General features: G+C 43.2%; 1 protein-coding gene across 1 annotated transcript in view; it reads left to right on the top strand.

Moving 5' to 3' along the window:
• The window catches only part of LOC149358704 (organic cation transporter protein-like), a 103,838-nt gene extending 88,683 nt beyond the window's left edge, over nt 1–15,155 (top strand). Inside the window, exons 3-11 of the mRNA XM_089567574.1 lie at nt 965–1,068; nt 2,741–2,895; nt 3,937–4,105; nt 5,615–5,762; nt 8,106–8,200; nt 8,623–8,837; nt 10,046–10,227; nt 13,618–13,757; nt 14,873–15,155. Coding sequence (XP_089423700.1) covers nt 965–1,068; nt 2,741–2,895; nt 3,937–4,105; nt 5,615–5,762; nt 8,106–8,200; nt 8,623–8,837; nt 10,046–10,227; nt 13,618–13,757; nt 14,873–15,155 — 1,491 coding nt within the window. The remainder of the gene's footprint in view (nt 1–964; nt 1,069–2,740; nt 2,896–3,936; nt 4,106–5,614; nt 5,763–8,105; nt 8,201–8,622; nt 8,838–10,045; nt 10,228–13,617; nt 13,758–14,872) is intronic.
• The last annotated feature ends 535 nt before the right edge of the window (nt 15,156–15,690 follow it).

Raw genomic sequence — 15,690 nt, forward strand, 5'->3', positions numbered from 1 at the left:
ATTTACTTTAGTTCATTCTTACACTAAGTGGCTCCTTCCTGCACTGATGACAATTGCAACACTGCTCCTGATTGTAATGTTTGCAGCAGTCAGTAATGTGAGTATGTAACTAGTGGTGGGGAGTGCCTGTGGTTTGGCAGACGGCTTTAGTTTTGGCCTTTGGGTGCAACAGTGTGTAAACGCTGAGTAGGTTTCGGCACTCAACTGTGTTCACTTGAAGGACTGCTGGCACAAAACCTCTGGTTGATATCCATGTGCATGTGAACAATTTTTCAGAGCATTAATAGCAAGCATAGATTTAGCATGTGTCTTCCTTTACTTTTGAAGGCCATTGGCAAATCTGACTGACGAGTGCTACACCTTGTCACATGGATTTAATGTGGTGAGATGAATTTATTAGGCGCATGACACAATTACTCACAAATTCTGCAGTCATTAGCAAGGACTGCTTGCAGCAGGAATTGAACTGAAGCAGATGCTTGAGCACAGATGCTGCTAGTTAGTCAATTAAAACTTAAAGTGGTGAAAATATGAGGTAATTTGTAATTATGCAATAACTACAATAACAAATTACAGGAATATCTATAACCATAGTTACTAGTCTTTCATGGCCATTGAAACAAAAAGTGTGTTATTTAAATTTTTTTGTGTCAGTACCCCTTGAATGTGTTCACAGTAACCACAGTTTTCCAAGATGCCTTAAGCTTTGTATACTGTGCTTATAAAGAGTGGTTGCAAAGCTTTTATCTTAACAGCCCCGGAATGCTGCACCCATTGACTAAAAATTCGTGGCCTATACGCATGCCTGAGCTAAGTAGGCTAAGTAGGCTAAGTAGGCTGTTCAGAAGGCTTGCCCACACAGCACTGGAAAATTGTCTCGGGCTGCACCTGTGCAGTGCACTTTTTCCCAGCCGGCATTGTATGTTCTCTTTGTGAAGATGCATGTGGTGGCGATATCACGCAGTGGGATCTCGTGTGTTCAAGAAGCTGGCTTGTCTCTCTCAGCCAGTCTGTGTACATGGCAGGCTACATGACATCCATGATCATTTTCGGACAACTCTCAGACAGGTGAAGAACCTACCTCACCCTGCGTGAGTCTCTTTAATGCTCTGTGAATAGTGGTATACTTGGTGAATGGAAGTTGCTTGGTGTGGGTGACTTCTTCATTACAAACTAAGAGCGGTGTTTGCAAGAGTAGTGTTCAAAAGTGTGTGTAGTTCTGCCAGTTCTGTTGTTGCACGCGCTAGTACTGTCACTTGCGAGGCTGATTGTTTTGCTGATAAAAGATGTGCTGCAGCGAGCACCCAGTTAGCATGCTGTGCTCTTGAATGCAGGCTTTACAGTTATAAAATCAGGTGGTTGGCCCTACCTTGAGGGGCCTTGTTTGTAGTCGAAGTTGCTTCATTTGAGTAATGAAAGGTAGCCCAGTTCCTTTCCAGGCTTTTAAGTTAGGCTCCTTGAACTTAATGTGTAATGCTGAATGATGGTAATTTGGCAGACTATTCTCTGTTTTTGATTTAAGTAGTGAATGAGCATGTTTTACTGATCTATTAGGCCAGGTAGTCTTTACCGAGTGAGACTAAAAAAAAGGCACATGATGCTTTAGCGGTACGGCTGTGGCGCTTTGCTGAGAAGACTTTATAGTTGCTAGCTGGAAAAGTTACTCATTTTCAATCATAGCTGAGGTGTAAGCAGTGGCGAAAGCTCCAAAGGGTCACACTTGATTGAACCAAGAAAGAAAGAAAAAAAATGCACATCTTGAAGCACTGTCTTGCTGGTTACCTTGCATGCTCCATCACCGTTCAGCTGGTCTGGAATGCTATTTCTCGCTCTGTGGTTTTATGTTCACTCATAGCAATCACAAGGGTCAGCCAGTGGGCCACCTTTAACTCCGCAACGCCCAGCATATTTTCTGCTGTACAGACTGCCAAAATGCAAATAATTTTCATTTATGCTTGCAAGAGTATGTCCATTCATTCTCAGCACATGCATCAAAGCAATGTTGCTGCCATCTGCTAGAGATAGAAAAGGGAGGGCTATTGGAAGATTGCTTACTGCAAATACTAAACCACTGGATTAAGGGGAGATGTGGGTCTTGAACTTAAAATTTTTGCTATTGAAGATATTGTAATGAAATTGGGTGTTTCTTCTTCCCATTTTCAAAAATATAATTAGTTTCAGTGTACCTCAGTTAGTTCCCATAATATGCGAAAATAACTGAAACCTAATTACCTAAATTCTTACGAGCCCTTAAGACACTTTCTTTCAACATTTTCTCATAGAGTCATAGCCAAAGACCTGCCACCTGGAGCTATGCTGATTATACTGTTTCTGAGGTACATCATCATATAAAAATTTTTACTTACGTTCACGTACCATTATTATGAAATGTAGTTTCTAGAATATACCATTTTTGCAAAATTGAAATTTTCGTATTTTTTTATCATTTCGAGGCCCACGTCTCCCCTTAATAACGTAAAATTTCAACAGGCATAATACTGCTGCACAAGCAGATGGAGGAACGACTTTAAATTCTATTTATTGTTTGCACCGGAGTTTGCGCAGTGTTATCATCCCTTAGATGTTCAGAAATTACCTTAATTTGTGAGTTTAATTAAGCAGGAATCATATTTCACTTTAAAATTTGCAGCTTTTATCTGCTGTTTTCTCTTCCTGGGCATTACAGAGTTAAACCATGGAGGAGCATGCGTGGCTCTCATGATTGATGTTCTTACCACAGGGTGGGCAGGCGCACGGTCATCTGCATCGCCCTCACCATCCTCCTCACTGCCGGCTTCTCAACGCTCCTCTCCCAGTCCTTCGTTACATTCATTTCCCTGCGATATTTTGTCTCTCTCGGTGTGTCTGGAGTGGGCGCCACATCATTTGTTCTTCGTAAGTATCAAGCGCTCTAGGTTACCACTCACTCTCCTTAATTCGATTTTTCAGAGCGTTAAACATTTGTTCATATTAATAGGAGCCTTTTTAATACGCCTGTTGACGGGACCAAAGTTACAGTCCAATAAATTGGCAGTTTGAATTAAGTCAGTTCGAAAGAACAAGAGTCCACCATACGTGAATAGGGCTGCCATGCGGAGCCATAGATTATGCATTTCTTCATGGCATCCTATAGATTGGACTTCCCTGCACGTATTACCTGTTCAAGAGCTATTCATGTCAGCATCAGTTGGCTACTGTACTCACCGACAACATTTTTTGGCAGTGAAGAGAAAGCTACAGGGGCGAAGCGTCTGTAACAGTGTCACTGCACCAATAGTCAGCTGCAGAACTCCTACGTAGCACATCGCCCACTGTGCGGTTGCTTCACTCCATTATTGCTGCAGCCGGCCCTATCTATGGAAGCTCTATATAACCGGACGTCCCTAAATGATTCGTTTTAATCACAAAAGCTGTTTTTGCAGCGATTTAAAACTGCAGTTATGTTATAAATATGCCTTAAATAATCAGTATTACTGATATACTGTATTTTTCAACCAGGAACTATAATCCGCTGCATAGGAAGCAGCGCATTTCAGCTCTATAGCATTGGTTGCATTGCCAAGAAAAGTTTTCACTGAGTGTAAGTGCAATAAAATTTGCATGCGTTTTAAAGCAAGTGCAAGGGCAAGCGATCCAGGTAAACGATGTGCAACAGCCTTTATTCAGTTGTGACATCGAAACAACTCAAGAGAAAATATTCAATAGAAATCACTTACTACATGTTAGCAAATTCTGCATGTATTAAATACATTTACTTATTAGTATGTTTCGAGACTGAGAATTTCATCTGTACTCCCCATTAAAATCAAATGAAAGTACAACAGCGCATAGAGAGAGCTCTCTGGTTTTCATAGCTTTCACAGTCCTGCACATGCACTGAAACTGTTGATGGCCTGTTTATGCCTCACCCTAATTAAACTACTTGCAATAATGCAGTGATGGAGGTGGTCGGCCCTGATAAGCGCTCCTTCTTCGGCCTGGCATACGAGTTTGGCTGGGCCACTGGGTACCTGGTGCTGGCGTTGGTTTCCTACATCATCAAAAGCTGGTTCTATGTGCAGCTGGTGGCAATGATAGCAGCACTCATACTTGTCGTCGGTTACTGGTGAGCCGGGTTGCAGTTTAGGCCTTTGAGGCCATTGCTTGTATATTCGCTCTTGTGTATATGTGGGCTCTGTGGACATGCCAGCGGCTGCTTACTCAGTAAACTGAAAGCTAGGTCAGTTATCAATGGGTCTTGAAAAAACATCTTGTAGATGCACAACATGAAGCTTTGTTGGTTACTAAAACAACGAGGTGACTGAGATTGCACTGGTTTTTCTCAGTATAGACATTTACCAACTGGCCAGACTTTCATTCTTATCAATTGTTACTTTTAAGCCTTAAATGCTTCTAATTTCTGTTCTCAGCATACTCAGACATACATCGTCCGGGAACCACGGCGAATCGCAGGCAGAACAAGACATTGAACCTAAAGCAGACTTTCTCTAAACTTTCCATCCAAATGGTCGTCAGTTTGGTGAAAACTAAGGGAACTGGCATGCACTGGGAGCAGAAGCGCATGATGTGGGCGAATATCAGGTTGCTGGTGACAGTGCTGTAACACTGTGTGTGCTTCAGTGATTCCGTGTCCTCATAGCTTGCAAGCCACGGCGCTTTGTAGTATGGAAGTGACTGAAATTATGGTATGGAAGTGACTGAAGTTGCTCTTGTGGACGCTCCATCTTGGTGTTTCAAATTTACAACAAAATTGTGCTAACGCAAAAGACAGACACAGGAAACGAGTTTGATGGGACTGGCGCAAACTTGCAACTGAGTTTATTGCCTTCAAAGTACAAGCTTATACAGGGTGTCCCAGCTAATTTTAGCCAGGGTTTAGAAATTTCCCACGGCACACTAGGACGACGTGACTGAATGCATGTTGCTGGCTCTTGTCAGTAGCAAGTCACACCATTTTTTTGTATTGTGCTTAATTTTAAGCATCGTTACTCTAGAATAACTAGCAAACTTTGCCAGCAGTGAAGGTAGCCGAAAAATTCCAATGAGAAGGTTGCAGAACAGTTCGCAAAACATCCGATTGAACTGTTTCTAATGTTCGATCTATTATGTATTATGTATTAGTTCTTTTCGCTCACTTGAGGTGCCCGCAAAATACAAAAAAATACCACTTGACACGCCCGCTTGTGTGCCGCGATTGCAGTGCTCTCAAACGTTCGCCGTAGAAATGAACAGGTCATTTAGTCCTGTGTGCTGCCACTTAAAGGGCAATAGGGCAGCGATGCAGCAGCTGGCTGTGTGATTTATGCCAGCGGTATGCTTCCCTCGTGGTGGTTCATGATAGTGACGCAGCCGTTATCCTTTGCACATGACAGAGGGCAGCATTTTGTTCTGTCATCCGACAGCACTTTGTTCTGTCATCTATCTTTGTGCTTCACTGTGTGCCTAAGCAGCAAGATCTTGTTACGGTCACGTGTCTTTTCCGCCATTATATTAGTTTCCTGTATGATGCAACTTGCACAAGGAACTGATTCCACGGCATGTGAACATGGAATATAGGAACATGACTGTGCATTTGGTGCCAATCTCTGTTGTTCAGTGAAGCTGGCCATTGCAGGGTTCTTCCAGAGTCTCCAAGGTGGCTCATGGCCAACAAGAAATTCCCCCGTGCCCGCAAGATAATCATGAAAGCTGTGGAACGTAATGAAAAGGACAAGGAGGATGCTGAACTCAAGTTCGAACTTCTGAAAAAGGAGTTTGATAAGGTGAATATACTGGTGAAAACACTGTTTTGAGCTACGGAGCAGCTATTTTTATACAGAATGACTTGTGGCTATGTATTAAAAACAGTTTACTGAATTTTATATGGAAGGGCGTATAATGTTCTTTGGGCTGTGGGAGATTATCTTGAAGCAAAGAAGGGCAGTAAGTGTAGGATTATATTCATTGTATGAAGAATGCCTCTTCTGTTGCTTTTACTTGTGCTTGCTTGATATTTAAGTAATTTATTTGATATTAAGGATATAGAAGTACAGATTCCAGTAGCCAACTGCAGGATATTTTTCAGGACCAAATGTTTGCGACTACGTATAGGTATTTTTGTTGATGTTTGCTGTAAACTTCTGTAAAACTTTGAAGAAAATGGCAAAAATAGAAATTTCAAGCTATTAACATTGCAGCTATGTGGTATGAATATGTCTTTAAGCTGAAATTTGCTACTTCTGGAGCACTTATTTTGAACAAAATTGATGTTCCAAGAATTTTTCTTTTAAATTCAACAAATCTGCATATTTATGCTCAAGTAGCAGTCACCAAATGACACAATTTATGTATTCATCTTGTTATTATAAGAATCAAACTGGTTTGAAATTTAGGAGTGCAAGATGTTTTAGAACAGGTCTCAGCACTTCAGAGCCAGCATCGGTCTGCTGAGCAAGATTAACAATTCACTGCTGTTATGACAAGGGACAGGGATGACTTGTCGTGGCTTTCATCAACTCTGGTTGCCAGAATTGTGGCCACGCCAGTTCTAAAAATATTCGCAGAATTTGTTCACGCATATTTTTCATTATAACTCGACTGGCACGGCCAGTCACAGCTTGTCAGTGAAGTTTGCCCTCAGGCACGCTGCAATCTACTTGATACGCATGAAGCATGGAAAAGGTTGACAAAGGATATGCAACTCTTAGTGCTGGGTTTTAGAATGTATTGACTTCTTAAATTTCACAGCTGATTAGTAGACTTTTTCTTTCCTAGTTAGCTTTCTCTGTTTCGGCATGCCTTTAGGTGCAGAGTGACAGTTGTATTTGCAGCATGTCCTCTACTGTTATACCTGTCACATCACCATATGAAGGAAGCGAACAGTCACCGCAACCAAAGAATGATGACACCACACCCATGAGTGCTCATGCTGGAGCTTTCTCCAGAGGGAGAGGCAAGGAAAGTTAGCTGAGTGGAGCACCTAAAACTAACAGATCTGCAACGGGGCAAGCAGACTAAAAACTGAATGTTCAAGTTTCCATTTCGCAGACTGGTGCTTCACTGGAGGCAATGCAATGTTTGCTTACTCTGTTGGCAATTTATCTGGTTAGAAGCACACTGGCTTCTCCAGCAAAATTTGCATTTCATATTTTGGGACCACTGAAAATTCTTTGAATGAACTGCCTGAATTAAGAAGTTACTGTGCAGTTGAACTACGCTATAACGAAGTTGAAAGGGCCCTGCAATTACTCCGTTGTAGCGCATGTTGACTGAGTTTCCAAGGGGAATCGTCATTCCTTCATTTTATTCATTATTTGGTTATAACCCATTTCATTATGACAAGGTTCTATGGTGTATCCAAAAGTAAGAGCTTGAAATGAGTTGATCGCTTTTAAGTAATCTCCCGTGCTCCTGTGAAGTCTGTGTGTTCACTTCCATTCCTGACCGGTATTCATCTTTTAAAGGTGCACTGAAGAGGATTCTGCACTTGTCTTTTTGCCGCGGCAACTCGATCTACACGTTCCTAGCATTCTTAGAAACTGCAACTTATTGCCCTGTATGGCCGATTTCCCTAATTAAATCGAATTAACGTCCGGCTCTTGCCCTTTTTTTTTAATTCTCCCTCGTACGATGGGCGGAGTTGACCAACGCGTGAAGTTCCTTTCAGCCAACTCCGTGGAGGCTTTGCTTTCGCTTTATTTTGTTTTTTAGGTTTCCTTGAATAAATAGTTTCATTCACAGATAATATAGCCGCAAAATAAGCCCGCAGAAATAAAAATATGCGCGGACTATTTGCTACTACGGACTACTACGTATTACTCCACCGATGGCAGAGCAGCAAGCCGCCACGGGACTGGCTGAAAGGCACTCCACGCGTTGGTCGACTCCGCCCACCGTACGAGGGAGAATTAAAAAAAAAGGGCGGGAGCCGGACGTTAATTCGATTTAATTAGGGAAATCGGCCATACAGGGCAATAAGTCGCAGTTTCTAAGAATGCTAGGAACGTGTAGATCGAGTTCCCGCGGCAAAAAGATAAGTTCAGATTCCTCTTCAGTGTACCTTTAAGGTCTGTGATTTTACTTTATTTTTGACTGCACTGCATGATTTTGCCCCTTTGATCATGCAGGAACAGCCGAAAAATGTGTTTGGCAAAGCGACAGTGTTTGACCTGCTCAAGATGCCTACGCTGAGGAAGAGAACTCTCATTGTTTACTTCTGCTGGTGAGGCCTCTTTTTAAAGCGCATTGTCTTTCATGGTTGCTGCTGATCATAAATAGTAGGGTTGTGCAAATATTCTTAACTTTCAAACAATGAATGAAACATCTTCCTGCTTGATTCGTCACATGAATCTGCTTCATTTCATTAACAGCCAATCCTCTTTTTATCTACCATATATACTAAACACATGGTATACACACTGGGTCTCCCAGCATAGTATAGCATTGAACAGAGTTTAGGGCTACGAAGATAATATGAGGAGGAAGTTGAGCACTGGTTTCATGTTTTTCATTTCTTTAATATCATTATTTCCATTTTCAAGTGTTACTTTTTCGTTTTTGCTTTGTATCTGGCTACACATTTAGTAGGCTTAAAATTTGTGCTTCAGCAGTGGACCCTGTGTCATTTCCATGTGTGTCACGCAGGTTTGTCAACTCTTTCACTTACTACGCCATGTCGCTGAACACCAACGACCTGGGAGGCAACCCGTACCTCAACTTTGCCATAGCTGGGGCTGTGGAGTTCCCGGCCTATGCGATCTCCATATTGTTGATCCAGAAAATGGGACGACGCTGGTCGCAGAGTGGCTGCATGCTACTCGCCGGATTGGCCTGTATTGTCACCATCTTCTTCTCAGGAAGTGCGTTCGTGTCCCTCTCTTAAGTAATCTGTGATATCATTTGCTTCTGCTAAGGTGCCTGTATATCTTTTCTTTGGGCTGTTTGTATCTGCCTTTGCTAGAGGAGTAATTATTGTGAAGATATCACCTAAAATGCATTAATCTTTTTGAAGTTGCACACTCAGCTGCAGTTAGCCATGGTAAACACAAACCGTAAAAAAGCCCTTGAAAGCATGTTCTGTTTTTTGCTTTTTTCATCATTTGATTAAAGGGCAGCAAGTTGGTATGAGTGAGAATTTATTTTGTTTAGTCCTTTTGGTTCTCAGTCAATCCAACTAAACTGACCCATCTAATTGTTCAGCATGACTAGAGGCTGAAGGTTTAGGATTTCTACTTTGTTACTTTAGCCTCACCGCCTTGTAGAAAAATTAGAAAAACTCACACCAAAGAACAGTTACTGAAATTGAAGAAAGGGCAGATGAATTGCAGTAGTTTATGCGAAGCTTTCTTGCTTGAGTAATCCCGCCAATATCCTCCTCGAGATATTCCTGCAACACAGCTGAACACGAATCTTTGCGTCTCGTATGGAATGGTTTGTTTTATCATTTTATGGGATTTAACATCCCACAGTGACTCCGAGTATGAGTGATACCTTGGGTGAGGGCTCTGGACAATTTCGATCTTTTGAGGTTATTTAACGTGGGCCTCCTTCTATCAATTTGCCTCCATCGATATGCAACTTCCACGGCCAGAATTGAACCCGTGTCTTTCAGGCCAGCAGCCAAGCACTGTAACCTCTGAGCTACAGCAGCGGCATTTCATTCGTAATATCCACAGTGATCTTCTTCGGCAACAAGTTGACGCAACATAAGACTAACATGAGAGAGGGAGACAGGACGACACATTTCCTGTCTGCATTGTTCTGTCTGCCTCTCTTGTGTTCGTCCTATGTTGCGCTAACTTGTTACCGATGAAAATGCACCTACTAGCCTCGCAACAAGTTTTACGTGAGTAGTAAGTACCACACCACAGGGATATTTCACTACAGCAATTATTTTTGTTAACTTCTTAAGCATAAAAATTATTTGAAACTCGCACAGAAAGCGCATTACCATCAACGACTTTAGCCTTTGGTGTTTTCAGTAACTGTTGAATTTAGCTCATTGTTTTAATGAAGTTCTTCTCATTCCTCCAGCACCCTTGAACTATTTCCTTTCTTGCCTTTTCAGGCACGCTGTGGCTGAAGATAACGTTTGCCATGGTGGGCAAGTTTCTCATCACAGCCTCGTACGGCATCCTATACGTCTATTCGGCCGAGATCTACCCAACAGTGGTGCGCAACGTGGGTGTGGGCTCCAGCTCTACCATCGCCCGGTTTGGTGCCATCATAGCACCCTTTGTCAAGGAGCTGGTGAGTGGAATCCAAAATACAAGATGATGTATGTATGTGTCTAGAAAATTTTATAAATAAACAGTGTGTGTCGGCATTATCTGAATGCCACGTGTCACATACCGTATTTACACAAATGTAACACATGTTTTTCCTTACTACATCGGTTTGAAACGCTTCTCTCGTTATATTCGGAACCAAGGTATGAATACAATGCGATTGGTTTTTTTGCTGCTCCTCAAAATAGCTGCAGTGAACTTCACCACTGGACTCCCAAGTTGCGAGGAGAAACTAGCTTTATGAAGGCCTTGGGGATGTGTGGCACACAGGAGCAAAAAAGGGGAAGGCAGTTATGAACATGAAAAGAAGATGACACAGGTTGTTGAGAAAGAGAAGGCACTGAGAGAGTCGAGTGGTGTAGGGAAAGGAAAGAAGAGCAAAGGGGCACAGAGCTTGGCAGCACAAAACATGCAGTAGGGATGGCACATGCAGCAGCCAGCCACTGCTGCATGGGAGAGTGCCTGCATTGGCACGTCGGCGGCTTTGCTATGCATTTCTGAAGTGTTACCTCTCAAATAATATCTGTGTATCCATTTCGTCTGTGTTTTGCTGTTCCATGTCCTTTTTTTCTGAGCCTTTGGCTTGTAGTTGCTTGAACAGGCTGAGATCACGTTATAATTGTGATATTTTTTCTTTATTGAGGTCTCAAATTCTCCTCTCGCATTTTATCCGTTTTCGCGTCATATACGTGTAAATACAGCAATTCCCTTCTTTCAAGTGCGCAGAACCACAGCTTTCACTCGCACTTCCCAATTCATCTTACAGCTTTCCGAGCTTGGCTGAAAAGCATCTGATTGTCTTAGCTTTTTGATAAGTGGTAGTGTGCGAATATTTAAAATTTTGAACACAAATCGAATATGTTTGTTATTCGAATACTGGACCAACCAATTCATAAATCCGACCAAGTATCTGACCGTATTTTCAGTGATCAGTGTTAAAGTGGCAGGAAAACAATACTGAGATGTCCTCTTTGCTTTCTTCTCCGTTGTTTATCATGTGGGGCGATCGCATTCAGATGCTCCTAGGCTGGGACCTCATGCAAATTTTGCACATAAGCTTTCCCACCTACCGCAGTTGATCTCATGAAGTGTGAAATATTTTTGAATTGATCCTTTCACATTGTGTTACATACTTAACTCTCACACCCATGGCACTCATCCTGTCACTTTCACAACTCCTCTAGCCTGAGTTCCGCCATCTCATTTTGGTCAGTTGTGATATACAGGAAAATCCACTTTCGGAATTTTGCATGGGACCCCCGAAGGGGCCAGGTTGAGGTGTCACTGCCAAGGCAACCAATCGTGTAAAAAATCCCGCCTCTTGCATAGTGCATTGTAACCTGCGTACCCCTGACATGCGCACAGTGGAAGGCTGAACAACAATCAGAGGGCCCTAGTTGCTAGGCCATAAGGGAGCCTGACCGTATAGTTTGTTTCCAAACTTCGCAGCCAACCTGTGGCGACGGCAGCTGTTGGCTGCTCTCCACCAGCTGTCCGAACTGAGCTGTGTGTGCTGCGTTCAGATGCTGACGTGCGCGACGCTGATCATTTTCTTTGCACGTGGAGCTCATGGAAGCTTTGTGCTCGTCGCAGGCTTTTCAGTTTTTGTGTAGTGCAGCCTCCTCATAAGGCTTCATTGCACTTTTGGCAGTTTCTTTTTCCGGAAACAGGAAGAAGGGGGGGAGGGGTGGGGTGCATTTAATAACTCGACTTTCGGGTAATTCAGGACTTTCTTCCAGTTCCTTAAAGGTACACTGAAGAGGAATCTGAACTCGTCTTTTTGCCGCGGGAACTCAATCTACACTTTCTGAGCATTCTTAGAAACTTTGATCTATTGCCCTGTGTGGCCGATTTCCCTAATTAAATGGAATTAACGTCCGGCTCCCGCCTTTTTTTTTTAATTCTCCCCGTACGGTGGACGGAGTCGACCAATGCGTGGAGTGCCTTTCACCCAGTCCCGTGGCGGCTTGCCGCTCTGCCTTCGGCGGAGTAATACGTAGTAATCCATAGTAGCAAATAGTCCGTGCGTATTTTTATTTCTGCGGGCTTATTTTGCGGCTATATTACCTGCGAATGAAACTATTTATTCATGGAAACCTAAAAAACAAAATAAAGCGAAAGCAAAGCCTCCACAGAGCTGGCTGAAAGGCCCTCCACGCGTTGGTCGACTCCGCCCACCGTACGGGGAGAATTAAAAAAATAAAGGCGGGAGCTGGACGTTAATTCGATTTAAGTAGGGAAATCAGCCACACAGGGCAATAAGTCGCAGTTTCTAAGAATGCTCAGAACGTGTAGATCGAGTTCCCGCGGCAGAAAGACGAGTTCAGATTCCTCTTCAGTGCACCTTTAACGTTGCACCTATTGGTCAAAAGAAACTATGCTGCCAATGCAGTATATCGTAAAATTCCGAGCAAGCGCCCCCCCTCCAGCAAGTCGAAATCACTGGCAAAGTAGGAGGGGGCGCTATCCCGGAACGGCGCCAAAATTCAAGATGGTGGCGATTTTTTCACGCCAGAAAAAAAAAGTGCACTGCACATGGATTTAAGATTTTATTTATCTCTAGCAACATGAACTTCATTGAGTGAAAGATTTATGACTGCTATGTCAATCACTCTCAAAACCATCAAAAGACTCCTCCAAGTGAGTCGCAAAAAAAAAAAGTTCACAGCATTCCACTTGAAGCCCACCCCGGTCTTCTGGCGCCACGGCTACAGTGTTTCCCAACTGCGTGTTGTTGGCTATTCTGACAGCCTCTTCAGAGAGAAGCCGGTTACTAACTGCACGTCCTGCCGTTGTTTCCCGCTTGAAGAACTCGAAGAGCGCATCGTCCACGAGTTCACTGAAAACTGGGGCGCCGTTACTCAGCTTCGATGTTTTGCTCTCCCGCAGTTATGCTGAAGCATCTTTTTGAAATTGTCCCATTCCCGTATCCGTGTGCGGTCGAGCTTGAAATGCCAAGACGTTTGGTGCAGGTTTCTTCCGTTTTATCGATGCCATTGTACGACCTCAACTTTCTTCGCCACTGAGTATGAATGCACCGGCATCGCGAACTCGACAACGCCAAAACAAGAAAAATGGCGCGTGCAAATGAGCATGCGAATGGCTTGAAAAGCAGGATTGGATTGGATTCTTGAACTGGGTGGGGCAGACCAGTGTTGCTTGGGCGCGGTACGTTACAAGAACGCGTGCGGGGGGGGGGCTTTCCCGGAAAGGCGCGGAAATGTGAAATTGACAGTGAAGTTAGGGGGGGGGGGGGCCCTTGCAAGGGTGGGGGCGCTTGTTCGGAATTTTACGGTAGTAATATACCTGTAAGGTGACCTTATGTTTCATAGCTGCTTCACGTCGTGTGCAGGGCCATGCAACGCATCCAAGTGTGCCTTTTGGCGTGTATGGGGCCATCTGCATCACAAGTGGCCTTACTGTGCTCTTCCTGCCCGAGACTCGGGGGGCTCTGCTTCCCGACACTCTGGCCGAAGGGGAAGAGTTCCAAGGGTGAGCGAGACTAGCTTGGCTCAGTGTGGCCAACATATGAAGGCGCAGTCCACCACTCACTCGCCTAGACTGGCCCGTGCCTCCTTTTGACTGCATGCATATGTTACGTATGTTCTTCCACGATTTATATGATAGACTCCCTGTTAATTCAAACTTGCTTAATTCATTAGAAACATTAGAGGGCAGTGAAAAAAGACTGCACAGAACGTCTGCGTTGTCTTTTTGCGCTGCCCTCTAATGCTTCAAATATGAACCAATTAGCCCATGTTAAAGTTTTAATTACTTAATTCAAACTACCAGTTTATTCGAACTGACACTTTACTCCCATTGATGGCAAGTGGATTAAAAACTCTTGCATTAATTTTAACTCTGTATAATTCAAGCAAATTTTGTTAGCCTTCAAATTGACTTTTGAGAGTCAGCTGTATTGTGATCACGTTTCTACATACTGTTAAAATATCATCGCAATATTTCAAAGTTGAACTCGCTCTTGCTATGAGTAGCCGTAGCCCTGGCCAAGTTGTCCGTTACCCGTAAATTACTGTTCTCTCTCCTGACATTCCTGGGTCACATGATTACTAGGGTTTCAGAGTGGACTGTTCACCCTGCATGGTGTTCACTTGGTTGGCTTCAGGTCCCACATATATTTGCTTTGGGGCTATATGATTCTGATAACTTTGTAATGCGTTATAAAGCTGACTAATGACATCATGGTGCCAATCAACAAATTGTTCGTAATTTCTTGTTAACTTCTTTTTTGGCGGTAACTGCTGTGCCTGCATGAATATTATGTACAGATATGACAGTAAACCACACTTTATTTTCATGCACGAAACTCAAGAAGGTAAGGCAAAAGTGTGTCACACAGTTTTATGAGCTACACATTCCTTTCTACCTCAGCTTGATTTTCTGGGAAAATGCAGTCGGGGATAACTAATGAATCTTGAATTATTAAAGAAGCAAATATAAACAAATAGCATGTTGGGGTTTTAGTTTCTCTGCTCAAGCAAACGCATATTTACTGTTTGGCATGTGATAGCCTTGGCAGCTTATTCACCATAAAAGATAAAATTTCTGCCTGTACATTGCAGTCATATCTGTGCGGATTTTTGCAGGCCATCATCTGCACTGCCGAAGAAGTCATCAAAAAAAGCAGGGAGCAAGAAAGGAGGGGAAGACTCCTCAAAGGGGGCTGATTCTTCAAAGGGGGCTGATTCTTTAAAGGGGGCGGACTCTCCGAAGGGGGCAGACTCTCCAAAGGGGGCAGACTCTCCAAAAGGGGCAGACTCTCCAAAGGGGGCAGACTCTCCAAAGGGGGCAGACTCTCCGAAGGGGGCAGACTCTCCGAAGGGGGCAGACTCTCCGAAGGGGGCAGACTCTTCAAAAGAGGAAGCATGATGAATATTACGGGCATTTCTATGATACTCATGAACAAGGCATAGTACTTCGGCTAGTCTTGCTATATTTTTGTATGTTTATACGTATATTTTCTTACTAATGGCTTACTAACACAACGAATGAATAAACTGTACAGGCATCATTTCTTAACTTAAACAGCACTGTGAAATGGTTATTTCCTTGCACAAAAAAACTTTGAGCAGACCTTTAGCCATCATTTCACCTCCAGTGCATAAGGCGTGTGCCTATATTGGTACCTATATCGCTATGGCAGCGTTCAGAGCACCAAAAATGGCTGGAGGCGTCAAGTTCGTTAGCACCGTTGCCATGAATGCTGCAGTGATAAGGCCAATAATAGGACACAACTTTTGAAAATAGCAGCCTTTAAGAGGGGTTTGGTGTTTGCGACATCTTGTACTAAACAATCGCAACGGTAAACACAATCAGCTTTTTAATGTTTGACTAGTTTTATGAAACAAGCAAGAGGTGTCAAAGTTCTTGAGCTTATAATTTCGTTTGATGGTTATCTTCTTGC

Source organism: Amblyomma mixtum, chromosome 2, assembly GCF_055824585.1.
Source record: "Amblyomma mixtum isolate Tamu chromosome 2, ASM5582458v1, whole genome shotgun sequence".
NCBI lineage: Eukaryota > Metazoa > Arthropoda > Arachnida > Ixodida > Ixodidae > Amblyomma > Amblyomma mixtum.